Below are 27,777 nucleotides of genomic sequence, written 5' to 3'. Positions count from 1 at the left end.
TGACAGTAAGGCCCTGTTCACACTTCCCAGGGATTCTTATGTGAATACATTAGGAAATTCTCATCTTGCTGCTAGAGCCTGTGACTAGACCACCCTTTTCTAGAGCTGCCTTTTATTTATATAAATGTTCCAGTGGCGTGGCTGCCTTAGTTAGTCTTCTGCAAAATAACAACAGCAGCAATAAGGACTCTTACGACACCTAAAAGGCTAAGAGGTTTTGCTTGACACAAGCTTTTGTGGACTCCAGTCAATTCAGATCCATGGAATATTTACCCGCTTTTGTGTGTGTGTGTGTGTGTGTGTGTGTGTGTGTGTGTGTGTGTGTGTGTGTGTGTGTGTGTGTGTGTGTGTGTGTGTGTGTGTGTGTGTGTGTGTGTGTGTGTGTGTGTGTGTTGGACCAATACTTCTTTGTTTTCCCTGAGAATGGGGCTCAAGGTGACTAATGACATGTGTCAGCAGGTACCCTTGTGTGAGTTGCCTTTGTGGCTGCTGTGATTCTTTCAGGAATCCCAGCAGTTTTGTCTACTCTCTTTATGTGAGCACAAGCTGAATGTAGGCCCACCAGTGCCCTTTTCCTTTTGGCTGCTGAGGCAAGGTTCACCAGAATTGTACACTGTCTCTTAAAGTGAGCTAGATCCTATAAGGTTTTTTAGTATAAACCAGGGATGGACAATTTGTGGCACACCAGACATTTTGAGGCTGCAAAACCCATCATCCCTACTCAGTATAGACAAAGGTGAAGAGGTATATTGGAGTGGTACTTCAACAACATCTGCAGAGTTATAAGTTCCAAACCCCCTGTTATAAACCATCTGAATTTGATGTTCTGTTCAGTCAGTATCTTAACTTTTTGTTTTGTTTTGTTTTTTAATGTTGAGCTGCTGCACAGTTATTTTGGGATACTTGAGACTGAATCACTGTGCTCATACTATTTGTTACATGCATGGTGAATCTATTATATAAGCAATTAATCACAAATCCTAAACCCTGAGGAGCCTGTATCAATTTGAATGATCTTTTGCATGCAGCATGACAAATTACTTTTATTTATGTATGGTAAGTGCAAAAGCATGCAAATGTCTCAGAATTGGGATAAGTCAGGTCTCTCTCCCCTCCACCTTTGTTTTCTGTTAATAGAAGGTTATAAAGAATCATTTCTTTTCAATTAATAATTTATTTACTCATTTATTTCATTTATATACTGTCTTTTTTCTCATAGGAGACTCAAGGTGGCTCACAATCAGTTTAAATCAGACTTGTCCAACCTGCGGCCCGAGGGCCGCATGCAGCCCAGGTCAGCTCATAATGCGGCCCAGTGCAATTTTTTATTTGTAAAGAAATTCCAAAGTTTCAAGATACACTGCCGGCGCTTGTGGCCGGAATGTGGCCGGGGCATGTCACAACAGTAGAGGGGGAGAGAGGGAAGGAAGGAAGGAGTGGGAGGGGACAAGGGGGGCTGCGTGACTGCATTGCGCCATCCCCGTCAATAGGTGGACCCTCTCCCAGCCCCATAAAGCTACCGGAGTCGAAGCTGGCAGCCTCTGCTGTCTGAGATCGCAGCTGCCGGTAAGCGCGCTTGGAGTGGGGCTGCGGAGGACAGCTAGGGCTGCCCCCCCATGCGGCCCAAACCAAATGTATGTGCGGCCCAAACCAAATTTTCATCTTCTAATGTGGCCCAGGGAAGGTGAAAGGTTGGACACCCCTGGTTTAAATCATATAATAATCACAGTTAAAAACACTATAATATAAAACATTTTGGCTATTATCACATAGCAATATTAAAAACCACCACTAAAAATACTTTAATTTGGAAGGGAAAAATCCCTGAGATAAATAAATGCAACATGCCTTTAAAAAAACAACAACTTATCACTAAAAGCCTGCCTGAAAAGGATGTTTTTGCCAACTGATGGAAGAGCAGAAGGTACCAAGCTGGCCTCTTGTGGGGAGTATTCCCCAACCAAGGAAAAGGCCCATTAGGTGAATTTGAATTTCATATGCAAATTGAAACATGTTGAGATGCCAGTGTAGGCATTTGCTTTTGTGGACTAACTCACATGACTGGTGTGTGATAGTAAATGTTTGTGCTGATTTCTTAACTTGTAGCAATTCACAACTGAAACTTAGGGTTAATGCTAGCATTTAGTGGAGCAAAACTGAGATTTCTTCCTCGCTGGGATAAGATACCATAGCCACAATCAAGTGTAGGTGTAGCTGCCCTTGAGTAAATTCATTTGATTATCTGTTTGATATAATGATTAGATACTGGGAGGTGGGAATAGACAGAACACATCCCACACATAGTGAACAGATTGGGGGTATTTTGCTTATTGACTAAAAGGGACAGCATAAGATTGCTTAAATTCATAGTGCAGGACCAAATTCTCTCAGCTAAGTTTGGTTATTCTTAATTGGTGGTTCCCAACCTTTTTCAAGTCACAACTCCCTTTTATAATAGCCAAATAACCAGTGACCTGCCCCCACATTTGCATGAAAAGGGATTTTTAAGGAGGTAAAGTAATCCGTTCTCACAAAGTAGAGGCTTCTTTCTCCTGCAAAAGGACCTGTTTCTCATACATACACATTAACTTTAATCTCCTGCTCCAAAAGGTCAAGGAAGGACTTATTTAATAAGGACTGCCACACATACCCCTCAGAAAACACTTTGTGGTTCTTTTGGGAAACAGGTTGTGAAACCAGCAATGGACAACTTGTGGCATGCCAAACATTTTGAGACTGCAAGCCCAGACCCACAACCTCTCAGAAAACACTTTGTGACCCCAGGTTTGGAAACACTGTTCTAGGTCATATATTATCTGCTAGAAAGTATGCTTAGGTATCTCAGGGAAAAGCTATTTTTCATATGTAGAACACAGATATATAGAAAAAAATCAGAAAAAGGCTATATGGTCTGTCTCCCCCATTCCCCCAAAAAACCCAATACAAATGCAGAAGCTGGCAATACATTTATTGGACCACTGAAAAAAAATCAAGTATATGCTAGCTTTCAATTATATTCTCCATCTTCATCATGCTGTGTCCCCAAGTTTCATATCATGGTTGCTATTCATGCCAGACAAGCATTCTTGAGCAGCATGCAAATGATTTGTGTGGGGTGGATGGGTGGAAATGCCCCCTGACATAGCCTCTCGGAGTTTATTTCCTATCTCTTCAACAAAAAAATCGCCAAGCAGTCTTCACCCCCCCACACAAACAAACTTTGCATGTGCACGCACACACACATTTTGTCCCATTAGAGAAAATGTTTGGGCATAGGTTGGGAAGACTGGTTAAGGTTAAGCAAACAGCAACGGGTAAGAGTAAATTCTCTCCCAGTGTCAAAAGTTCTCCCACCTAGTTGATATTTTTAAGGAGGTTGATTCATGGATCTCCACTATTGTATTAATCCCATTGATTTCAGAAGGAGAGGCTGGTGTACATGCTTGATTTTGTCATTAAAACTAACTAAAATTGTTTAACTCTGTCTAGATTATGCTCATAAGCAAAATGTTAATTATTTTGACAAAACCACTTCAACCAATCATACTTCAGAATATAGAAATGTAGGCAAATAGCATCAATGTCAGATTTTGTGCTTTCTATGTAAGACGTGTAGTTTAGGCTCTCTTGGAGTGGTAGAACACAGTGTGGAGTCATCAGAGGAGAAGAGAATGAGAACGTGGCATGTGACATCTGAATTGCAAATACAGTACCTGTTTGGTGAGGGAAACTCCTCCTTGTTTGTTGTTTTTGGCTTCAGGGCTCAAGCACAGTATGAGTTCTCTAACTGGATTCCCTGACAGACAGTTTTAAAAAAAGGAAGCACTTACTTCTGCCATATCTTTCACTTTCCATGCCCGGCGGTTGTATGTCTCTGTTCCCACCCACCCCCAAATGTGGAATGTGATGCATAGCCATTCTGTGTTTTCTACTCCCATCCCTTCCATCTCTGAATTAATGATCATTAAAATAATTTTAAGTAGAAATGATTAACACTATCATGTAGTTCACATGTAGAGGTTAGTGGTCCTTACTGCCCCTACCTGTTCATCTGACTGACATTGACATCAGTGGCATCAAAGGCTCTCTCCAAAATGTGCTTTCACTTGTGCGTGTAAGTTTTATTTACCTAACACTCCAATCATCTATCATGCCATTTCAGAGTTTCCAAGTCCCCAGGAAGAACTGGCAGAGCTAACCAAATAGGATCACAGCACATAGGATATACGTAGGAACTATTTTATCATTAGAAAGCGAAATGAAAATTCAGGTTTTGGATGCAATTCAGTATAATGATCTTACTTGTGCCAAATTGCATTTTGAGATGGAAGAGTACAACCTTGTAGGTTCCGAGAAAATGCAACAATGTTGTATTTGAGATCCCCACCCGTAGTGATGCATTTCACACATTACTCAATTGTACAGCAGAACAAACAGTGTTTACCTTACAAAGTGGCCAAAAAATGAAGGAGCTTCCCCCCCCCCATTCTGTTTCTAAACTTTTTAAAGGCCTTGCAATCAGAGCAGTGCAGGACTCTGTTGTTTTCTTCTACTTTATGAAGCTGTTACATATTGAACATAAAGTGGGAAATTCCCCAGCACCCCTTTCGAAGTAAAATTTGTGCATTTGCAGTCTGACACTCTGTTGGATTTTGTTTGCAGTTCTGGAATTCTTAATTTCTTATTTCAATTCCCTGCATTACAATGTTAAATAGTAATGCATAGGACGAGTAGTATTGTTTCAGCTTTCTGCTTCCCTTCCTCTCTCCAAAAGTTGGCATTAAATGAGAAGGAAGGGGAAAGTAAGCACATCTGCGCAGTGAGAAGCCTCAAGGAGAAACCTCCACTGTTAAAGGGTCAGTCCTATAAAAGGAAAGCTACGCTCTTTGGACAGAGTATAGAGCTTAGGAGAGGTAGACTGAATGGATGGCTTCATATTGCCATCTCCAGCCCTAGATTGTAGCAGCTACTGGCCTGCCTGGTTTATGGTTACTTGCTTCAGCCAGATCAGATTAGTCCCTGCAAGATGTTGCCACCTAATGTGTGGAAATGGGAAGGAGGATTTATGATTCAAGCAGTGGGCTGACAACACAAACCTGCTACTCGGTAATCATGTCATGGTCCCTTCTTGTGTATAAAGCATGAATAATATACAGAGGTTTATTTTTCAGCTCTATGTTTCTTCGGATACATAGTTGCTGTTCAGCCCTGAGATAAAAGGTTTAGGAAATAATTTCATATATGCTTACAAGAGTACTTGTATCACTAACTCTTGGTGCAGTGGAATGTTTCAGTGCAGTACAGTATTAGGTATTAGGATTTGTGCCTTAAAATGCACTTTCTAGCCATTTCAGTCATCTTGCATATTTTTGCAGAATGAATGGTAGAAATCTCCACACACTGCTTCAGCCAGTGGCCCTGGGCTGTGTCTTTGGACTTGGTCAAATTCTTGGGCATCTACCTTCTGATTTTGGATGCTCTGTGGCAGAGGTCCTCAAATTCTTAGGGCTAGTGGGTGAATATGGGCAACAAGGATGATCGGGGGGGCTAGAAACGAAGCCTAATGAGGAAAGACTGAAAGAACTGGGTATGTTTAGCCTTAAGAAAAGACTGAGGGGAGATATGATAGCACTTTTCAAATACTGTACTTGAAAGGCTGTCATACAAAGGAGGGGCAGGCTCTGTTCTTGATCATTCCAGAGTGCTGGACATTCAACAATGGGCTGAAGTTTCAGGAAGCCAGATATAAGGAAAAGCTCCCTAACTGTTAGAGCTGTACAGCAATGGAACCAATTACCTCAAGAGGTGGTGATGAGTGTTCCAAAACTGCAGGCATTCAAGAGAAATCGAGACAACCACAGCAGATATTCTTTGATTTGTATTCCTGCGCTGAGCAGGGGGTTGGACTCGATGGCCCCTTCCAACTTCATTATTCTATGATCTTAGCATTAGGGGGACGGGAAGGTTCAAACACCTTCCACATGCTAGAATCTCATCATACTTCCCCTACCTGCTGCCTAGCTGACTTGAGTACTACCAGTCAACTGATTGCACAGGTACATGATTTAAACAGAAGTGTGGCACCTGAGGTTTATGCTCCTTACCTCCAACTCCTTTAGTTCCTGTTTCCCCAGCTGTCCTAGATGTTTTGTGGGCTAATGAGAGTTATTTTAGCTGTGGGTGGATACACATGGGGTTGACTGTCTCTGTATATAGTATTTTTCATTATAACCCTGCTCTCCCTTTCTTCCAAACACTTCAGTAATTGGTTTGGGGAGTTGGTGGACTAGGCTATAGTCAAGGTTTCCTTAGGTGGCATAAGGAAATTGTATGTCAGAAAGGGCATTTTAGTCCTAAATCACCTGACCACTGTGCCTAAGAATGCAAAACCCAAGAATAATAATGTAGTACTGACATGCTAACTGTATCCCCTAGTCAGAATTCTGATAGTCATTTTGCAGTGAAGAAGCAACTCAAGGAGGCAACCTGAAGAGAAAGTATAATAAGGGGTTGTATTGGTTGTTATCACATTACTGTACAAGTAAATAGAGATTGGGAACATAACTAAAACACAATAATTTCTAGCAACAAGAATTATGGAACAAACTGATTAGACAAATCCAAGAAAACACTGCTGTCTGAAGTGAGGGCACTTCTACCTCAGTAGCTCTGAAGAGAAGCGGATAAGCAGGGAAGAAGTAGGAACAGATCTGGAGACAAAAAGCACAGGCAGTACCATATTCTTGGGTTGATACCTCATTTTTAAACACTCCCCAGTTTAGAAAGAGCTGCTCGTATATATACCAATGGAGAAATCAAATATTGTAATGTAATGGGGGCTGGGTGCAAATAATGTCCATCCTGCTGCCAGGAATAACCTTCAGATAGAAAAGGCAAATGGATTAAAAGGATATAATTGACAGAACCTGAGAATAGAAATTCGCAGTAACCCATACTGTAACCCTTTCCCCCCTAATGTAAGTCTTCCAAAATGATACATATGCACATTACCTTGGGTAATCCTAAGTTTTATGTTGCAGATACAAACAAGCAAATAAAACCAAAATCTCCAGGAAGTACCCTAAAAGGCAGCTCCCTCCACCCTGATGGCCCCATAATAACTCAATGGCATGGGATGTTCAGTGAGTCATTAGGGAGAAAATGGATTACTGTGCACCAGAAGAGGATGAAATGGAATGTCTGGGACAGAAAAACAAGAGGCACCAAGTTACTTCTAAAATGCAAGGGAAAATAATCAATTGTCTGAATAAGCTCAGTGAAGGTCACTGGTTCATAAGGAGAAGCTATGTAAAAGTTCCATGGTTGGGCCTGAGAGCTGCCCAGAGTCATCAGTGCAGAAATCAAAGCTGATATGGCTGGGACTGGGCAGATAGCACATAGGTGTCACAAGACAAAATAAAAACTTAATTAGGATTGGGAGGATCTTCCAGAGCTGGATTATGACAGTTGAGCAGGTTCCTTGGTCACAAAACTGACTGAGGCAGGGCTTTATGGCCTGTGTGGAGATAAGGTCACTGGACTCTCAGCAAAAAACACTCATGCTGCAACATGTTATTGCAACACACTCTTCTGTCTCCGAGTATTAAATCCTGGGGACAAACAACAGGGAGAGGACATTCCCTTCTTTCCCCCCCGGGTGGCTTCTTCTAGAAATGAAATGTTCAGACTGGGTGGATTTATGTCAGATCACCTAAGGCAATTCTTACCCCAAAAACTGAATTGTCAGCATCACTCTTTTTAGTGACTGAAGTCATAGCAAATGGCCCTTAATCATTCCAGGTTGGAGGTCTTCTAAAAACTGTTGTGTCCTTCTCTTCACAGACTGCAGGCTCCTTTGGGATTATGTCTATCAGCTGCTGTCAGACAGCCGGTACGAAAATTTCATCCGATGGGAGGACAGGGAATCCAAAATATTCCGGATAGTGGATCCTAATGGGCTCGCCAGGCTGTGGGGGAACCATAAGGTAAAGAGCAGCAGCCTAACTGTGGTACATCAGGTGTTTCTAACTTGCCAAGTTTTTTTAAACAAACTCAGCAGTTGTAAACAGAAAGAGAGGGAAAGAGAGCATCATGTTCTTAGAAGAAAATGTATACCGAAAGCATGTGGAGAATTGTTGTGCACTCAAAAGTCATTACTGTGTACAAATTTTCCAACAAAAATGAAAGTATTGTAGCATTTTGGAGACTAATACATTTATTGAGTTTTTGTGGAGTGTGTCTCAGAAGAAATAGACTACAGATCCCCAAAAGCTCATGTTAAAATAGATTTGTTTGTCTCAAACATGCCATAATACTTTTGTTTCTTCTTTGTGGTCTCTGTGAATGCACACTAATGCAGGTTTTGGAATATTCTAGAGCTTTAGCATATACTTGCCAGGACCACCCCCCTAGTACATGTCATCTGCCCTTCCTGGCAATAATCTCAGTTCCTCAAGCTCTCCGCTTGCCTTTCTTCATTTTTCCTAAAAACATTTAAAATACAAAGGATTACAGTAAGAGACTTTTCAATCTGTTTCTCCTTCTTCTGATTGCCCCCCTTTCCCCCCTCCCTGACACCTTTTATGGCACCTGTAGCCCTGTTTAAGCGCTGTGCTTTGTGCCCAAACAAGGTCCTACTCTCAGACAGACACAATTTATGTCTCTCTTTTTTTCCCCTGGGAGAATCACATCTACCATCTTCTTGTTCCAATTGCAAAAATTTTACCAAGCAGGCTCTTAAGCTTAGACAGCAACACTTGAGTTCCTTTCTCTGGGAATGGTCCCTCCTACTGGCACAGACCACTGTGGATGCCACTGAAACCGTTCAACATGAAAATACATCTCTTAGGGTCTCTACCATCTCCCCTACAGAAGGATCTGTCTCTTCCAAATTGAAATCTAAGACTGCCACTAAATCCAAGTCTTCGGGACCGTTGACACCGGTACCAAAACCTGCTTCGGTACCTGCTCATACCAAGTCTAAGAAGACGAAGACATTTTGTTTGGATCCTCAAGCCTATAAAAAGTCCACTCAGACAAGGGTGTCTCTAATATGTGACCCCCTAACTCCTTACCGCCTCCGCAATGGTCGCTTCATACAGTCCTTCAACATCTTATGCTCCCTCCCTTTGAGCCAATGGTGACCATCTCCGAATCCCTCCTGTCTTTTAAATTTCTCTTCCTCGTGGCCATTACTTCTGCTCGCAGGGCCTCTGAGCTTGCTGCCCTTTGAGTCAACCTTCCATTCCTACAGTTTCACCCCGACAAGGTTACACTTTACCCAGATGTTTCTTTCCTCCCGAAGGTTGTCTCTGATTTTCACATTTAGCAACTGATTATTCTACCTGCCTTTTTTCTGTCTCCAACTACTGACCTTGAATGATACTTCCACACGCTCAATGTCAGATGAACCCTTGCCTTCTGTGTGTCCCAGACTTCTTCCTTTCATAAGTCCAAGAGACTTTTTGTGACACCTCATCCTCCTCACAGAGGTCTCCGTGTCTCCCCTCAAACCATCTCTCACTGGATTACCACAGTTATAACTCTAGCCTACAAGCTTGCTAAAAAGCCTCTAACTGAGAGCATTAAGGCTCGTTCTACTAGAGCCATTGCTACATGTCTTCTACACCTTTCCTTCATGGAGTGCCTCTTCCTGACATCTGTAAGGTGGCAATGTCGGCAACTCCTTCCACATGTGCCACCCACTACCGCCTAGACCTTCGGGCCAAGACAGATGCAGCATTTGGTAGAGCCGTTCTCTCTTCTGTCCTGCCGTGACATCCCTCCTCTGGTAAGTCAACTTGCTAGTCACCTATTAGTGTGCATTCACAGAGACCACGAAGAAGAAAAAGAGGTTACTTACCTGTAGCTGTTATTCTTTGAGTGGTCATCTGTGAATTCACACTTCCCACCTGTCCTCCCCTCTATCAGTCACGTTTGTATCACTTTGATGCAGCAGCGGGCTGTTCTAGAAACTGAGGTGATTGCCAGGACAGGCGGACCACATGTTCTAGGGGGGTGGTCCTGGCAAGCGCATGCTAAAGCTGTAGAATATTCCGAAACCTCTGGGCAAGCGCAGACTAAACCCATTAATGTTAATTCAGATGACCACTTGAAGAACCAGAGTTACAGGTAAGTAACCTCTCTTTTTGTTTTTTACCTGCCCCATATACAAATTCTTCCATTGTATATGCTTCGTGGTCATGATGACAACCATTCCCCTCCCCCCAAAAAAATCTGGAATGTTATTTTTGCAGGGAAGGGGCTCACCTTCCATTTCCTCATAGGGAGCAGGTATTTACTTATAAAACCTGCCAATTAGAACAGTCTGTCTGGTAGTCCAGAAGATTTCCGGCTTCCTTCTGGGAAGAGAAGGTTTTGTGTTCCTTGCAACATGATCCTCCAGTCCAGTGCTTGTGGATTTCCCAGAGGCTTAATCTGAAAAGACTTCAGGAGAATAAAACAAAAAAAAAAGACCAAAAAAATTAACATAGCCCATCCCACTTCTCATCCCCACCCCCTTGCTCTTTTTGCTTTTACCTGTTAATGAGTGCATAATTGCTTCCTTTTTTTATTTTGAAACCAACAGAACAGAACAAATATGACATACGAGAAAATGTCTAGAGCCCTGCGCCACTACTATAAACTAAATATTATCAGAAAGGAGCCAGGACAAAGGCTTTTGTTCAGGTAATACTTCCTCATTTTTGTTCTTTGTTTCTAATTTTACTTAGTAGATAAGTTCGAAAGAAGTTGTGAAATGGGGCAGTGATTTTCCTATACCTATTCCTTGGAAGGGTGAGACCTAAGCCCTATTCAGCTCTGAGGAGAGCCGTCTAGTTCTGCCCCTTTCATTGGAATTTTAATCATGCAAAAGAGGTCCCTAGGCAGTCTTTCCTTGTGAGCCAGCGCCCCTAAACTGGAATTCTGATTCATGTGAAAATGCTACTGGGGTGCAGCAGCCTCCCCAACTTCAGGCAGCAGTGTTTGTGGACTCCACTAGTTTTCAAACATGACTGACTAAGGCTCAAGTGCAAGTTTGATTTTACCTATCCAGTCTGTGTAAGGAGCCATAGTCAAGTGGTTCTCAGAGGAGTTGGAAGAAATAAGTAGACAGGATATCAATAGTAGATAGGCTGTCAATAGACCTGTTTCAAACTACACTGACTGTCAAAATTAAAAGAAGAGTATATCAGCAAATATGAAAGACATACGAAAACAATGACCCTACAAACTAGAAATCAATATACCTTTCCATCCCAAAGAAGGGAGATAACAAAGAAAGTAATAATGAAAGGAACATTACCTTAATTTCCCATGCAAGGAGAGTTGCACTGACGATTTTTCAACAAAGGTTTTTACCATATGTGGAGCAAGAAATGCAATTTTTTTTGAAGATCGAGTCAAAAAAAGGAAGGGGCACTGGAAACCATATTGCAAATATGCATTCACTACTGGAACATGTTGAAGAATTTCAGAGGGAAATCAGTCTCTGCTTTATAGATTACAGCAAAACTCTGAAAATATACAGATTGTTCAGAATGCCGCTACTTTTGATTGTTTTGATGAGTAACTGCAATTCTGAAAAAGAGCCCCCTGTTAGGACAAAATATGGGAAAACGTAATGGTTTTCAATAGCAAATGTGTCAGGTAAGGGTATAGTTTATTTCTCTCTCTATTCAATCAATATATTAAGCATATACAAAAAGTTGGATTAGATTTGGATGAAGGAGGAGTGAAAATTGGTGGAAAAAACAAATAATTTAAGATATGCAGATGACACCATCTTACTGACAGAAAGCTGCAATGTCTTGAGATGACTGCTGAGGAAGGTTAAAGGAGAATGTGCAAAAGTAGAATTATAGTGAAACACTAAGAAGAAAATCATGTTCACAGAATAATTACATAACTTTAATGTTGACAGTGAAGAAATTTTAAAAAAAATCTATTTAACCATTGGTCCAAATCGAGACTACCAGCAAGAAATCAGAAGATAGACTCACAGAAAAATAGCTACAAAGGAACTAGAAAAGGTTGTCAAGTGTAAGGATGTACTGTATTACAACCTATAAAGTCCTATATAGCTTGGGTCTATGCTGTGTAAAGGACCATGTCAACCCTTATGAGCCTCCTTGGCTTTTAAGATCTCTCAGTCTCGCCACCCTCTCAGGCATGTTTGAAATGCAAGAGGCCTTCCCTGTGACTACTCCTAGAGTGTGGACTGTCCTTAGGAGACTAGGTTTGCCTCCTTCACATTGTCTTGGCAATAGATAGCTGTTTCTATTTTTAATAGCTTTAAACTAGATGGGGCATTTTGTGTGATTTTAAGTATTGTATTTTTAAGTGTGGTTTTTAAAGGTGTTTTAATGTTCTTAGATGAATATTTTTATGCTATTCTATGTTTAATTGTTTTTAATTGAGTGATTTATTGTGCTTTTAATTTTATTTATATTTTAATTATTGTGCACCACTTTGACATCCTTTATGGGAGAAAGGTGGCGTAGAAATAAATAAATATATGAATGAGATCATCTATGCTGTGCTTTCCTGGTTACTATATATGGAAAGCTGGACACTGAAAAATGCTGATAGGAAAAAGAAATTGGTTTATTTGAAATGTGATATTGGAGGAGAGCTTTACAGATACCATGGATTGCTAGAATGTCAAGTAAGCAGATTCTAGATCAATACAAGCCCAAATCTTTCTCAAAAAGCAAAAACGACTGAACTGTGTTTGCTGTACTTTGGGTGCATCACAAAAAGACCCGAGTTTTGAAAAGACAATAATGCTAGCAAGAGCTGAGGACAGCAGGAGAAGAGGAGGACTGAATCTGAGATTGATTGACTCAATAAAGCAAACCACAGCCCTGAGTTTGGAACTGTTAGCAACTGAACCTTTTCGATGTCACAAATTCCTAAGGCTGCCATGTCAAAACAAAACTTAATGGGACACAACAAAAATAAGCTGAGTTTTCGTTCAGGCAGAACTGAGATACTCCTGCTCAGGAAGGAGAGGGGTGCTATATTAGAGATAATAACTCTTTCAGGTGGGGTACTGTGACCCCTGAGGAATCAGGTTCAAACTTGGATTCAATTTTGGATGACCGTGTGGCCAGAACTGACTTCAGCCAGTTGAGGCCAGTGTCCCAGTTACAGCCATTGCTGATGAATTCGGAATTTGACATGGTGCACATGCATTAATTGCATCCAGGTTGGGTTACAGTAACACACGTTACACAGTCTGCTACTATACACTGCAGAAGTTCTCATTTGCCCTGCTTGCATTTGCAATGTTGTTGATGAGTGTAAATTATGAATTGCCTTTGAAGGCCAAAATGGGTTAGGTCATGGATGCTTGAGGAACCACATGTTCTGCCCCCATCTGAGATAGATTGGGCACATTTTGCCCAGTTCAAACATAATGTCAAGCAAAGCTACCATATTGGAGGTGGCAGAATTAGAAAACTTGAGTTTTAGTGGAAGATAGCAGGCTTGTTAGAGAAGTGGTCTCCAACCTGTTTTCTAGAGAACCATTCAATTCCGCAAATGCTTTTCAGAGACTCTTCAGTCAGACCAATCCTGGCAGCTTGTGCCCTGTTATTTGCCCCTATAATTTGCAGACACAGTAATATTCTACATGACCTATTGCCCCATGTGAGTTGAAATCATGATATCATTAATACAGTTTAAAATGTGACCATAAGCATTCCCATTCATATTGAGAACTTTGCCCAGTTCCATCAAATCTTTTGTGTTGTGTATTTTTGTAGGTTCATGAAAACACCGGATGAGATTATGAATAGTCGTACCGACCGCCTGGAGCATCTTGAATCTCAGGAACTGGATTCGGTCCAGGGACTGGATGAGCAGATCTATCAGGAAGACGAGTGCTGAAGGAACTGGTCCCCTGCTTCACTTTGGGCCTGTGGAAGAGCAGTCTTTATGGAGGCACATTCAGATGGGACGTGAGATCCCAGGACTTAGCAGTTACCTTGGAGACTGTGTGTATCCCCAGAGCACCTTAGTAACACTTAGAGTGGTGTTGCTTCAAAATTTGGAAAACTGGGGCAGGAACATAGCACTACTGCCTTGCTGGTTTTTAGAGTCTCTTTCATCCCTAAGGAGTCCCCCCATCCCCCCGCATTGGCTTGTAGGGTTCCTCCTCCCCCAAGTAACATGCTATCAGGCCTTTTTAAAATCTCTTTTATAGAACAAAACATCCAGGGTTTTTTTTTTCCGCTTATTCTGAAGGCTTTCCGGTGGGAGTGTAGCATGTCTGTTTTTTTGCAGATCACCAGAGCATGGTCCCAGGGAAGAAACAGATGTCACAAGGAAGGCCAGAAAATGTGTTCTGCTGCCTATTTCTTTTCCTTTTATAAACTCACAAAGGTCTTGGGACCTCAGTCCCTGAACCAAAATCTTAAGACATGGATTCCTGATTTGCCTGCCTTCTGCTGGGGTTGAATTCTGGAAGTGTCCACTCACCCACAGAGCACATAAACTTTTTCTAGGCAGGATAGAAAAATAAATAGGAGACCCTGTTACAAAATGCAGAAGACGTCTTCATGATTTTCCGGCTCAAGCAAAATGAAAATGAAAGCCACACCCATAGGATAGGGTTTTTTGCTTGATGGGGTTTGATGAGCCAAGGTGTTTTTCAGAGGGAGGTTAGGTTTCCTAGACCAATCAATTCTTACCCGAGTGGGAGAAATGGATGATAGTGATAAGATGAAGAAGGGTTTGAGGCCTTTAGAATGGCATTTTTCTTTCTCTGGAAGGTTCTCCAGGAGTGACCAGTGCCTGTCTAGGAGACTGTCAACACAACTACTATGTATGTAGAAAATCTACAGGTTTAGTTCCTGAACTGATATTTACATTGATTTTGTTCTACTCTGCTGTGTTGAAGTGCAACATTGCACTTTTTTTTTGGCCATCATACCCATTTTATATGTGAGATTCAGTCAAAAGGACCAGCATTCGTGGTCTACTAAATTAAAATGTTTTAGCTTCTTGCAGCCCCAAATTAGTTTTGTCGCTGTTCCGGTAAGAGGAGCATACATGTGCCTTTTTTGTTGGTAGGAAGTCTTAGCAATTTAAATGTCAGCAAGTTCTGAAGGTTACTAAATTATGCAGAAGTCAGCAGTTCTATATCACAAAATATTATACTCCTCACAGGCTTTGTACCTTTTGTGTACACATGATGACAGAATGCTGCTTATATCTGCAGTGTCTACACATTATACACAATCTATTGGCAGGGTTGTTTATACCTTATGCTAAAGAAATCAAAATTCTGTGCCACTAAAACTAAGCAGGAAATATGAAGTATTATCACTTGCATTTATGTGCAAATTAAGAGTATTCACATCTGTGTTCTTAATTTGCTTCCTGTGTCCAGCTTTTACAAGGGGTGGGCTACACTGAGTAGACTATTTGCTGTCCCACATCTTTACCAGTAATTCTGCTTATCCAGTTTATTAGTTCCTGAAATTTCACCACACCCTATCAAGCATGACTTCACTGAGTACTTAAGGACTAGAAACCTGTTTTTTGTTGTTGTTGTTTTAAAAAAGGAAAGTTAACCTTCGCATTCTCAAGATGTTGCACTTCATTATTTTTTAATCTACATGGTGTAATGATATGTAACTGCGGACAGCCCAAGCCATTGGTTGATATATTAGCCAGTGTTCATAAAAGTCACTCACTGCTTAATAGGCTTTCACATAATTCACACAAAAATTAGCAGAGTCCTGTTCCAAGGATTTTGATTCCTAGCAAATGTATACTAATGAAATCAGGTATTCTACTGAGAAAAAGAAACTTCTTACATTTTGCACAATTGTAAAACTTCCATTTTTATGCATGTTTGAATTTTCACCCTTTGCTTTGGGCTTTTCCCAATGGATCTGCCTACCCCTGCTTTCTTTTGCCCAAAAGCCCCCATAGCTACTGATCCTTCCTTAACCTGTCTGTTACTTATGCATTGGCTGATTAAATAGCCAGTACACATTGTCCAAGAGATGGTTGGCATTCAGGCCCAGTTTAGAGAAGTCTCAGCAGAGCTGCTGCTTCCCGGGTAGGTACAGATGAAGCAGCATGAACAATATGTCTTATAAAATAATTTCTAACGAGCTTTGAGTCCTTTCCATTGTTAGCTTTGCAACTTTCAAAGTAAATGCTTTAGACACTTGCAGAAGACAAATTCTGCTTAACCATTTCTGAATTTGCAGTTAATGTTTTGCAACTTCCTATGTCATTTGTGGCTGGCAGACTCTCCCAGGGTCTGGGGGGGGCGGAAATGGCCCGTGTTGTCCTTTAGGCCGGCAAGTGCCTGTTATCTGCCCCATATTACAGAAAGCTACAGTTCTACAAGGATAAAAAGGTAGGAGCAGGTTCCTGCAGTAGGATTTCTATCCCTGCGAGCAGTGCTGACTGCATGGGCAAATGTAGTGGATTAACTGTGCGGTCACAGAACTGGCCAGAAGCAGTTTCATTGATGATGGTAGCTGCGGGAAAAAGCATTTCATTTGATAGCAATTGAAGAACGAGATGAAAAAGTGCAACTGGAACAGTTTGTTTTTTCATATTCAGGAAACAAGTCTGAGTTCTTGTTTCTTTTGGGCCAAGCTAGGGGGAGAATGAGAAACACGGAGTTGCCGGTGAAAATGACAAGGGTGAATCTAGTTCCTGTTTCCTCCTGTCATGATGCTCAACCCATTAGCAGCAATAAATGACAGCCAGTGGTAGAACTAATGGGAAATCTGCCTTTGACGTTTACAGACTTAAAGTGTTGGACCCTACCTTAAGAAGTAATCTTGAGATTTCACGTACAAACAGAGCATTGAAAGCAACCCTGAATTCATATAAGGCCTGGCGATGTATTTCTTTTCCATTTCTTTTTAAATGGCTGTAGCCTTATGCAAATTAGGGATGAAATGGGGGCGTGCGTTTTTTTTTAAACAACTTTTTATTTTCTTAAGTAAATTATAGTCTGTTGATGATGGTTCTTCCTTTTTTTTTCTTCAAGGTGTGGGGTTAAGGGACTGAACTGAATGAATGTAACAAAGCAAACAAGAATGCCTCTTCTCAGGGCCAGTGAGTTGCAAATAATTTTTAAATGCTTGTAATTACATCATCTCAATAAATTTTTTAATATAAAAATGTGTGCTGTTTTTCTATAAAAAATCAAGAACATCATATGAAAATTTCCAGATGTTATTTTCATTACCTTCCCATTTCTTTCCACTGCAAAAGCCTTTCTGCAAATCCTTTTGCCCAAGATAAGTTTAAGTTCGGGATACATGCTGGGCGTGAGAGCCCAGAGTTCTGCTCTCTGCCCCATCGTACGTATCATCGATGCTAAGCCTCACGCTCTCCATGAAAAGTCTGTTTTTCTCTGGGGGGAAAAAACTGGAGAATGTGTTCCAGAAGCCATAGCAGCCCTATGTATATTTCACCATCTGAAGGAGCACCTGAACACATGCAGGATTTTCATGATCTCCTGACTTCTTCAGCATGGAAAAAAAATATTACAAAAAGCACATGGGGAGGAGAGAGGACTGTCTTGGTGTCCTGTTGACTATACCGTGAGGTCATGCTCTCCATAGCATCTTGAAAGGTAATGAAAGCGCTGACATGCAAATGAGATACTGCATGGTGATATGCTGCTTTGGGCCTCTTTTGAGCTGCCTCACCCTTTTGGAAGATGTATTATTAATGTCTCTAAATCTCTTTATTTATGTCTTTTGCATTTCAGACATTTATCCAATTCAAAAAACCTCTGGTTTATGAATTTCAAATATTTTGCTTCTGTATACATGATTCAAAATGCCAGGAAATGACCTAATATTGCTGCACAGTATCGTGCCAGTTTTGTCAGCAGGAAAAAAAGATGTCAAGATTTACACATCAAAGGACAGCCTGAAAGTTGACAATACCTGTGACAGCAGTCAAGATAGTCTATGGGATTCCCTCTTGTGCACAGTACCATTCACAAATAATATGCCTTAAATGTTATGCTTATCCCATGAACATACATGGTAAAATCTCCTTTCTGGAGGACCATCATTTCATTACTTTCTTTAAAGCAAACCTGGTGGGCTTTTAAAAAAAACTCTTTACAGAACACCTGTCTTTTCAGTCTGTTTCTGTGACCTTTAATTGTCCTACAACTCTTCAAGCATCTCTCTCCCCACCTACATGCAGTATTTACACAATGGTTCATTTTGTGAATCACCTGCTGGTAAGCCTGTACCACCTACACTCAGTGTTACAACATAGCATCTGTCTATTGCTTTTGAAATGCCATTTTGGGGCCAACCATTCTCTTTCACGGTAAGCAAGATTGGTCTTTTCAATTCATGTGATCTGTTTTTAATTGGTGGTCATTTGGGATTACCTATTTCTGAATGGGGGTAAAACAGTTTTATTTATTTAAAAATCATAACCTTTTGCCCAAACTTCCCCAAACCTGGCCCAGAGCAAAAGCAGACTGTCTACTACACCTGTGCCAGATTTGATGCTGATCAGGCTCAAAGGATTGTTTCTTTCTTTGTTTGGGCTGCCCCCATTTTCAGAATTGCCTTGCACAATGTTGATTTGCTTTGCTGCACAATGCCATTGCTGCACTCTTGCACAGCCATAATCCTAGATAAAGCATTATGATTTACATGTTACAGACAAAAGTAATTTGATGCCTGAGGTGTTGTACCATTTTCCTATTAATTTTAGGAGCTAAAAGCCTAGCTGATTTTCTCATATAGGCTCTGGGGCCTATAAATCCTACAAGCAGTGACTTCTGCAGAATTAATATTCTCAGAGCCCCTGATTTAGTGTACTGTATGCCTTTAAAAATAATATTCTGATATAAGGAACTCTGAGGTTTGTAGATCTTGATAGGGCAGATCAAATAAGGTCCCATACCTCTCCCAATCCACAGTCATCTGTCAGCAACTCACATTAAGTAACAACAGCAGTGGTGAGAGGATGACTGGCAGCTCTTCGTCAAACAAGTTTGGGATATTCCATTCCACACTGCCAGAGGTGAAATCTGAAAGCTTCAACCTCTAGGCGGATTCAGCAGCCTCCATTTTGAAACCTGCTTTCAACGAGGGAACCTGGCCTGCATATCTGACCACTGATTATTAAAAAATGTGTTTTTCTCCACCACACCCAGCTCTGTAATGCCACTGAGAGATTTACCAAAGCTGTCACCCCAAAATTATAACACCTCATTGTCGCGACCATCTTTGCTGGGGCCCATCAAGGACTGACCCACCTACCAGGGCCCAGCCAAACAGACCATCACTGAACTGCAGGAAGAGGGTGAAAAATAACAACAATTAATTTGGTTTTGAGGGTAACCAAGGAGTTCTGAAAAACTGTTCTACGTTGTTGTTTGATGTTAAACCAGTTATAGACTTGTGTTCTGTTTCAATAAATCCTGTTGGTTTTAGTTAATGCTCACCTGGTTTCATGGAGCAAAATAAGGAAGAGGAAGTACTATTAGTTGCCGCAACAGCCAGTCGGAGGGGGGGTCATACCTCTCCACACATAAAGTAATAAGATGAAATCTGTGAGACACCATTGGATGCTCCAGTCAAAAATGGTAGGAGGCATTTGTTGAAAACATGCCAAAGTGAATGCTTTCCTTGGCACAAACTTGAGCAGAAAGGAGTCAATTTCTTTTTAGACCATAATGAAATGTTATCTATGGGCACCCATATGATGGTTTCACCTCCCCTCACCTGCTTGTTATGTGTGAAAATAGATTGCATTGAAGGGGAGTAACCCTCCTCCCCGCCTCTAGACTGATAATGACTAGAGATGGGCACAAATCAGAAAAGCAGTGATTTGTTTTTAATTAATTCATCATAACCTTTATTGGCATAAAACATACAGCAAGCAGGGGTCCTCAGATAGATGGAGGGTATATACCCTGCATGAAGCAGATCAAAAAGCTTCAATACAGGCAGAATAAAGCATTACATAGTTTCAAGGTATACAGTAGTTGTAGACCACTGTATCATGTAGATTAGGAATGCTTAATGCAAAGCTTAAATCAATAAAAAGGCTGTGGAGAGTAATAGAGCCATGACCAGATTTGTTTTAATTTGTGATTCATCAAGGTTGACAAATCATGAATTACAAATTTATGATTTTTTTCTGATGAATCTACTAACCAATTTGTTCATTCATCTTTTAATTTAAAACCCTATAAAATGCCCCCCAAAGTACCCAGAGATGCCAAATTCAAAGGGAAACTTCCCCTGACTCTCTGCTACAAGATCGGCTGGTTTGGTGAAGTTTTGGTTTTGGACATCTAAGATACAATCACAAGGGCACCCCAGGAAAGGTCCTCCAGACACCTAGAGCCACTCCTCTATAAGCCCTCCAAGTTTGGTGAAGTTTGGGTTTCAGACATCCAAGTTATACACCCACAAAGTGGATCCCCCCAGCAAAGTGTCCTTTTGTAGCTGGCTTGGGGAAAGCCAGTCTTCATCAGACTTGAAGGGATTGCAGAGGAGACAATTCAGTAGAAGATGCTCAGTGATTTTGATGTCCATAGGTGCCTGAGGGGAATTTCCCGGGGACCACCCCTTTGTGGATGTATAACCTGGACATCTGGAACCCAATCTTCACCAAACATGGAGGTATTGTAGAGGAGAGTCAGGGGAAGCTTCTCTGCAATTTTGTGTCTCTTGGTGCTGTGGGGGCATTTTATAGCCAAACAAATTGACAAATCAAAAATCACTAAAAATCAATTAATTTGGATTCATTGGGGCATTGGTTCGTACAAATACAAATCGACAAATTAGCAATTATTGAATGAATTTGGTGATTCATTTTTTTATTCATGCTTCTCTCTAATAATGAACCTTGTCCCTTATCAGAGGAACGGAACTTTTTAACATTTCTGCCTGCCTTGGTAGGAGGGAGAAGGCAGCTAGCAGACCTTCCGTTAAATACACATGTCCCACTTCCTTATTCACATTAGTTTCAACCAAGTCATCGTCGTCGTTTAATTGTTTAGTCGTGTCTGACTCTTCGTGACCCCCATGGACCAGAGCACACCAGGCCCTCCTATTTTCCACTGCCTCCCGTAGTAGTTTCAAATTCATGTTGGTTGCTTTGCAGACACTGTCCAGCCATCTCATCCTCTGTCGTCCCCTTCTCCTCCTGCCGTCACACTTTCCTAAAATCAAGGTCTTTTCCAAGGAGTCTTCTCATGAGATGGCCAAAGTACTGGAGCCTCAGCTTCAGGATCTGTCCTTCCAGTGAGCACTCAGGGTTGATTTCCTTTAGAATGGATAGGTTTGTTCTCCTTGCAGTCCAGGGGACTCTCAAGAGCCTCCTCCAGCACCACAATTCAAAAGCATCACTTCTTCGGAGGTCTGCTTTCTTTATGGTCCAGGTCTCACTTCCATACATCATGACAGGAAAAACCATAGCTTTGACTATTCAGACCTTTGTTGGCAAGGTGATGTCTCTGCTTTTTAAGATGCTGTCAAGGTTTGTCATCGCTTTCCTCCCAAGAAGCAGGCTGCTGTCTCCATCTGCAGTGATCATGGAGCCCAAGAAAATAAAATCTGTCACTGCTTCCATATCTTCCCCTTCTATTGCCCAGGAGGTGATGGGACCAGTGGCCATGATCTTAGTTTTCTTGATGTTGAGTTTCAGACCGTTTTTTGCACTCTCCTCTTTCACCCTCATTACAAGGTTCTTTAATTCCTCCTCACTTTCTGCCATCAGAGTGGCATCATCTGCATATCGGAGGTTGTTGATATTTCTTCCAGCAATCTTAATTCCGGTTTGGGATTCCTCCAGTCCAGCCTTCCGCATGATGTATTCTGCATATAAGTTAAATAAGCTGGGGGACAATATACAGCCTTGTCATACTCCTTTCCCAATTTTGAACCAATCAGTTGTTCCATATCCAGTTCTAACTGTTACTTCCTGTCCCACATATAGGTTTCTCAGGAGATAGATAAGGTGGTCAGGCACACCCATTTTTAAGGACTTGCCATAGTTTGCTGTGGTCCACACAATCAAAGGCTTTTGCATAGTCAATGAAGCAGAAGTAGATCTTTTTCTGGAACTCTCTGCTTTCTCCATAATCCAGTGCATGTTAGCAATTTGGTCTCTAGTTCCTCTGCCTCTTCGGAATCCAACTTGTACTTCTGAGAGTTCTCGGTCCACATACTGCTGAAGCCTACCTTGTAGGATTTTGAGCAAAACCTTGCTAGTGTGTGAAATGAGTGCAATTGTATGGTAGTTGGAGCATTCTTTGGCACTGCCTTTCTTTGGGATTGGGATGTAGACTGATCTTTTCCAATCCTCTGGCCACTGTTGAGTTTTCCAAACTTGCTGGCATATTGAATGTAGCACCTTAACAGCATCATCTTTCAAGATTTTAAATAGTTCGACTGGAATGCCATCACCTCCACTGGCCTTGTTGTTAGCCATGCTTTCTAAGGCCCACTTGACTTCACTCTCCAGGATGTCTGGCTCAAGGTCAGCAACTACATTGTCTGGGTTGTCCGGGATATCCAAATCTTTCTGATATCTTTGCACAAAATGTTCCTCTAATATCTCCAATTTTCCTGAACAGATCTTTAGTTTTTCCTTTTCTGTTATTTTCCTCTATTTCTTTGCATTGTTCCTTTAAGAAAGCCCTCTTGTCTCTCCTTGCTATTCTTCGGAAGTCTGCATTTAATTTTCTGCAGCTTTCCCTATCTCCTTTGCATTTTTTTCCCTTCTCCTCTCTGCTATTTCTAAGGCCTCGTTGGACAGCCACTTTTCTTGCATTTCCTTTTCTTTGGGATGGTTTTTGTTGCTGCCTCCTGTACAATGTTACAAGCCTCTATCAAAAGTTCTTCAGGCACTCTGTCCACCAAATTGAGTTCCTTAAATCTGTTCTTTACTTCCACTGTGTATTCATAAGAGATTTGGCTTAGATTATACCTGAGTAGACCAGCGGTTTTTCCTACTCTCTTCAGTTTAAGCTTGAATTTTGCTATGAGAAGCTGATGATCAGAGCCGCAGTCAGCTCCAGGTCTTGTTTTTGCTGACTATATAGAGCTTCTCCATCTTTGGCTGCAGAGAATATCATCAATCTGATTTCGATATTGCCCATCTGGTGATTTCCATGTATAGAGTCGCCTCTTGTGTTGTTGGAAAAGAGTGTTTGTGATGACCAGCTTGTTCTCTTGACAAAACTCTATTAGCCATTGCCCTGCTTCGTTCTGAACTCCAAGGCCAAACTTCCCTGTTGCTCCTTTTATCTCTTGGCTCCCTACTTTAGCATTCCAGTCCCCTAGAATGAGAAGAACGTCTTTCTTTGGTGTCAGTTCTAGAAGATGTTGTAAATCTTCATAAAATTGTTCAATTTCAGTCTCCTCAGCAATGGTGGTTGGTGCATAAACCTGGATTATTGTGATGTTGAAAGGTCTGCCTTGGATTCGTATTGACATCATTCTATCATTTTTGAGATTATATCCCATTACAGCTTTTCCCACTCTTTTGTTGACTATGAGGGCTACTCCATTTCTTCTACGGGATTCTTGCCCACAACAGTAGATATGATAATCATCTGAGCTGAATTTGCCCATTCCTGTCCATTTTAGTTCACTGACGCCCAGGATGTCAATGTTTATTCTTGCCATCTCCTGTTTGACCACCTCCAGGTTCCCAAGGTTCATAGATCTTACATTCCAGGTTCCTATGCAGTATTTTTCTTTGCAGCATCGGACTTTCCTTTCACTTCCAGGCACGTCCACAGCTGAGCGTCCTTTTGGCTTTGGCACAACCATGTCATTAGCTCTGGAGCTACTTGTACTTGTCCTCCGCTCTTCCTCAGTAGCATGTTGGACACCTTTCGACCTGAGCGGCCCATCTTCCAGCGTCATATCTTTTAGCCTTTTGTTTTTGTCCATGGAGTTTTCTTGGCAAAGATACTGGAGTGGCATTGCCATTTCCTACTCCAGGAGGATTGCATTTAGTTGGAACTCTCCACTATGTCCTGTCGGTCTTGGGTGTCCCTGCACGGCATAGCCAAGTCATACCTACTTTCTAAAGGAGCCCTTCTAGATACAGTATCTAGAAGGTAATTCTAGAGTAAAGAGATCTAGAGGACAATTCTAGAGTAAAGAGATCTAGCAACTCCCAATGCAAGCTGTGAGACAGATGGCGAGAAGGGTACCCCACTCACTGAAGAGCCGCCCTTCTCCAACAGCAAAGTAAAGGAAGAAAAACCCTAGGCCCGCACCAGAGTCGACAAAGGAATCCCAACAAGAGGTGAGAATAGAGGAATTGACAAAGGACACGCAGAGAGTAAAAGTGGAGGGGGTTCAGGGAGAAAAGGTGGGGAAAGAGAGGAAAAAGAGGGTGGATTTTGAAGCGGGAATGGGAGAGGTAGAGAGAAAAAGGGATCAGTTACCACCAGGCTGGCAGTGGGTGTGGATGCAAGATCCACGAATGTGTGTATGGGAGCGATGGAGAGTTCCTAGGGAAGAGTCTGATTATAGAAGGAGATCAAAAATTCCACCTAGACCCTCGTATTGGGGAGAGACAGAGGTGAGAAAGTGGAGAAGGCTGAGAGAGGAGAAAGAATGTGTAGTGAGAAAAAAAGAGAAAGATTGGAATGGAGAGTACTGGAGATGTGGAGAAGGAGTTACAGGGAGGATCCTAGGAGAGCCGAGATGCCGATGGAAGAATCCAGTGGGAAGACGGCATGGACAAGGAGACTTTGCCCCTGTTGGATGACCAGACGGGGCAGACTGTAAGAGACTGGGTCCCTCCTGTTTTACTGGGACCTTGGAACAATAGTTTTGAAACCCCGTTCCTGTTTGAAGAATGGAGACCCCTTCCGGACCTGTTGACAAAAGGAGACAGAAATTATGGACATGTTCAGGACACTTGTTTATTGTTAAATATACCAATAAACTTTTCATCAGTTTCCAAACAACAAAGAAGTCTGATTTCCTTGAGTCAAAGATAGAGCCAAAGGTCAAACCCTCACACAAGCAGACTCCCATGTCATTACATGTGGTCTATTCATCCTGGCTTCTGGCTCATCACAGACCAATGTGATCACTTCCTTCTAATCTACTTTGGTCCTTAGCAGAGATGGGAAATACAGTGGTGCCTCACAAGACAATTTTAATTCATTCTGCTATTAATGTTGTCTTGCAAAAAATTTGTCTTGCGAAACGCGTTTTCCCATAGGAATGCACTGAAATGTAATTAATGTATTGCTAATTAAAGCCATACATATTGTGCAGATGATTTCAAAAAATTCAATCAAAAAAATAACTTTTTAAGCATCATAGAAAAACATTTAAAAATCAGCAAACATGAGGCAGGAACAAAAAACGGAAAACGTTCTTCTTGCGAAGCACGGCCATAGGAACATTTGTCTTGCGAGTCATCAACCCCCATTGCCAAAACCATTTGTCTTGTGAGTATTTTGTCCTGCGAGGCATTTGTCTTGCAAGTCACCACTGTGTGTGTGTGTATGTCTGTGTGTGCACACAGATAGGTTTTAGGCAGTTTGAGGTTACAAAAAACAGAACAAAATACAATGACTTTTTGCTTTCTTTCTTTCTTTTCACAAAAAAGAATAAAGGACAATAGAGGTAATTTATAACATATCATAACTAGCAAAACACAGGAAAACCCCAATAGACCTCTGTTGTGTAGGAATTTCCCAGTGTCTTAAAAAGTTGGAAGGACTGTGGTTACCACAGACAATGGAAAAGGTATAGAAGCACCAGTACTGGCTTATAAAGACAGTTGCATACCCCGGGGTCACTGATTAGTAGCCAGGGCTGTTCAATGCATGTAGTTTTTTGAACAGTTCTTTTCATACTTCAGCAGAGGAAAGGGAAGCAACTGAACTGCAGGTGGTTCTAACAAAGTTGCCATTGTTTAAAGCTTCTGACTTCCCTCAGGGATGGGAAGTTCCAAGAAAGCCTTTTACATGTACAATTTCCTTTTGCATGAAAGACGGAGTGTGAGAGACTTATGCTAACTTTGTAATACTTGTTGCCTTACTAATAAACAGGCTGTGGTGGCAAAGTGAAAGGAGACCTACCAAGCAGGCAGTCTCAGACCAGACCCCCCCAAAAATTGGGTTCTGTTAGGGAATCTTTAGGGTTCAGTCTCCCTGAAACCTAATGGCAGAAGTGGCATCTGTTGAGCTACTGTTGCTGTGAACCATTATCTTGTGCTCAGCCTGTATGTGTGTATAAATAAGCCACAGATCATTAAACTTTCAGTCTTCTTTTCATTCTAAGGAACCTAACCAGGTTTATTCCCCTGGACTTCTCAACACTCAGATAATTGGAGGAAATGGGAGGAATAAAGAATAATCAAAATGTTCAGTAACTATGTACCTAAAGGAAAGCAATCTGGGAACACCAGCTAAGTATGTAACCCTGGGCGGGCATCAGTTATTCTGAGATGACATGTAAAAGACACACAATGTTAGGTTTGTTTATTCCACAGTTAAGTCTCATGGTTTTTTAAAGGTTGTAGTAGCTATGAAGATTACTGGGTTTTGCATGTGTAAAGGCCATAGAGTTCAAGCCCCTGCTCAATGCAAACATCCAAGTTAAAGTATATTTGATTGGTGGCTATCTAGCTTTCTCCTGAATGCTTTCAGTGTCAGAGGGTTCACCACCTCCTGAGGTAACTGGTTCCATTGTCATACTGCTCTAACAGTTAGGAAGGTTTTACTAATATGCAGTCGGAATATGGCTTCCTATAACTTGAGCCCATTATTACGTGTCCTGGACTCTGGAACGACTGAGAACAGATCCTTCCTGTCCTAGAGAGGAACTAGTACATCACGTGATTTGGAGACTATACTTCTGTTACTACAATGTAAAGCAGCATTTGCAATTTGCAGCCGCTGCATTACACCCATATTGGCTCATATTTAACTCATGATCTATAACAATTCCCTTCTTGCATGCAGTATCGCTGAGCCAAGTATTCCCTCAACTGTGCATTTGGTTTCTTTTTCCTGGGTGTAGAACTTTGCACATATCACTGTTAAATTTCATTCTGTTGTTTTCAGCCCAGTGCTCGAGCCTATCAGTCTCTTTGAATTTTGTTCCTGTTATATTCCACGGTATTAACTATTCAACCCAATTTTGTATCATGTGTAAATCTAATAAGCATTCCCAGCACCTCCTCACCCAAGTCATTAACAAAAACATTGAAGAACACTAGGCCCACAACTGAGCCCTGTGGTACTCAGTTTGTTAGCTCCTCCCAGCTTGAGAAAGAACTATTGATGAGCAACCTCTGAATATGATTATTTATTTGTTTGTTTGTTTGTTTGTTTGTTTGTTTGTTTGATTTCTATACTACACATCTAGAACATGTCTACTCTGGGTGATTTACATATAACATAAAAATAAAGTAAGATTAAAAACTAAGTTAATCGCAGTAATTGATTAACTGTAATTGATTTTCTAACCAATTGTGTATCTATCTCACAGTTGTTCTATCCTCTCCACACTTAATTAGTTTGGTAATCAGAATATCATAGGGCACTTTGTCAAAAGCTTTGCTGAAGTCAAGATATATTACATCCACAGCATTCCCACCATCTACAAGTGAGATTACCCAATAAAAAAATGAAATAAAATTAATCTGGCAGAATTTGTTATTGACAAATTTGTATTGACTTCTAGTTGTCACCGCATTGTTTTAAAGGTGCTTATAGACTTACTGCTTTATAATCTGCTATAAATTTTACCTGGGATTCAT

General features: G+C 41.3%; 1 protein-coding gene across 1 annotated transcript in view; it reads left to right on the top strand.

Annotated features, from left to right (window-relative positions):
• The window catches only part of ETV6 (ETS variant transcription factor 6), a 190,099-nt gene extending 172,939 nt beyond the window's left edge, over window positions 1-17,160 (top strand). The window contains exons 6-8 of the mRNA XM_020785773.3: window positions 7,843-7,985; window positions 10,589-10,689; window positions 13,770-17,160. Coding sequence (XP_020641432.1) covers window positions 7,843-7,985; window positions 10,589-10,689; window positions 13,770-13,893 — 368 coding nt within the window. The 3' untranslated portion in view covers window positions 13,894-17,160. The remainder of the gene's footprint in view (window positions 1-7,842; window positions 7,986-10,588; window positions 10,690-13,769) is intronic.
• The last annotated feature ends 10,617 nt before the right edge of the window (window positions 17,161-27,777 follow it).

Source organism: Pogona vitticeps, chromosome 5 (genome assembly GCF_051106095.1).
Source record: "Pogona vitticeps strain Pit_001003342236 chromosome 5, PviZW2.1, whole genome shotgun sequence".
NCBI classification, from domain to species: Eukaryota; Metazoa; Chordata; class Lepidosauria; order Squamata; family Agamidae; genus Pogona; species Pogona vitticeps.
The sequence above is the reverse complement of the archived record's forward strand: the minus strand, read 5'-3'. Positions and strand labels throughout refer to the sequence as shown.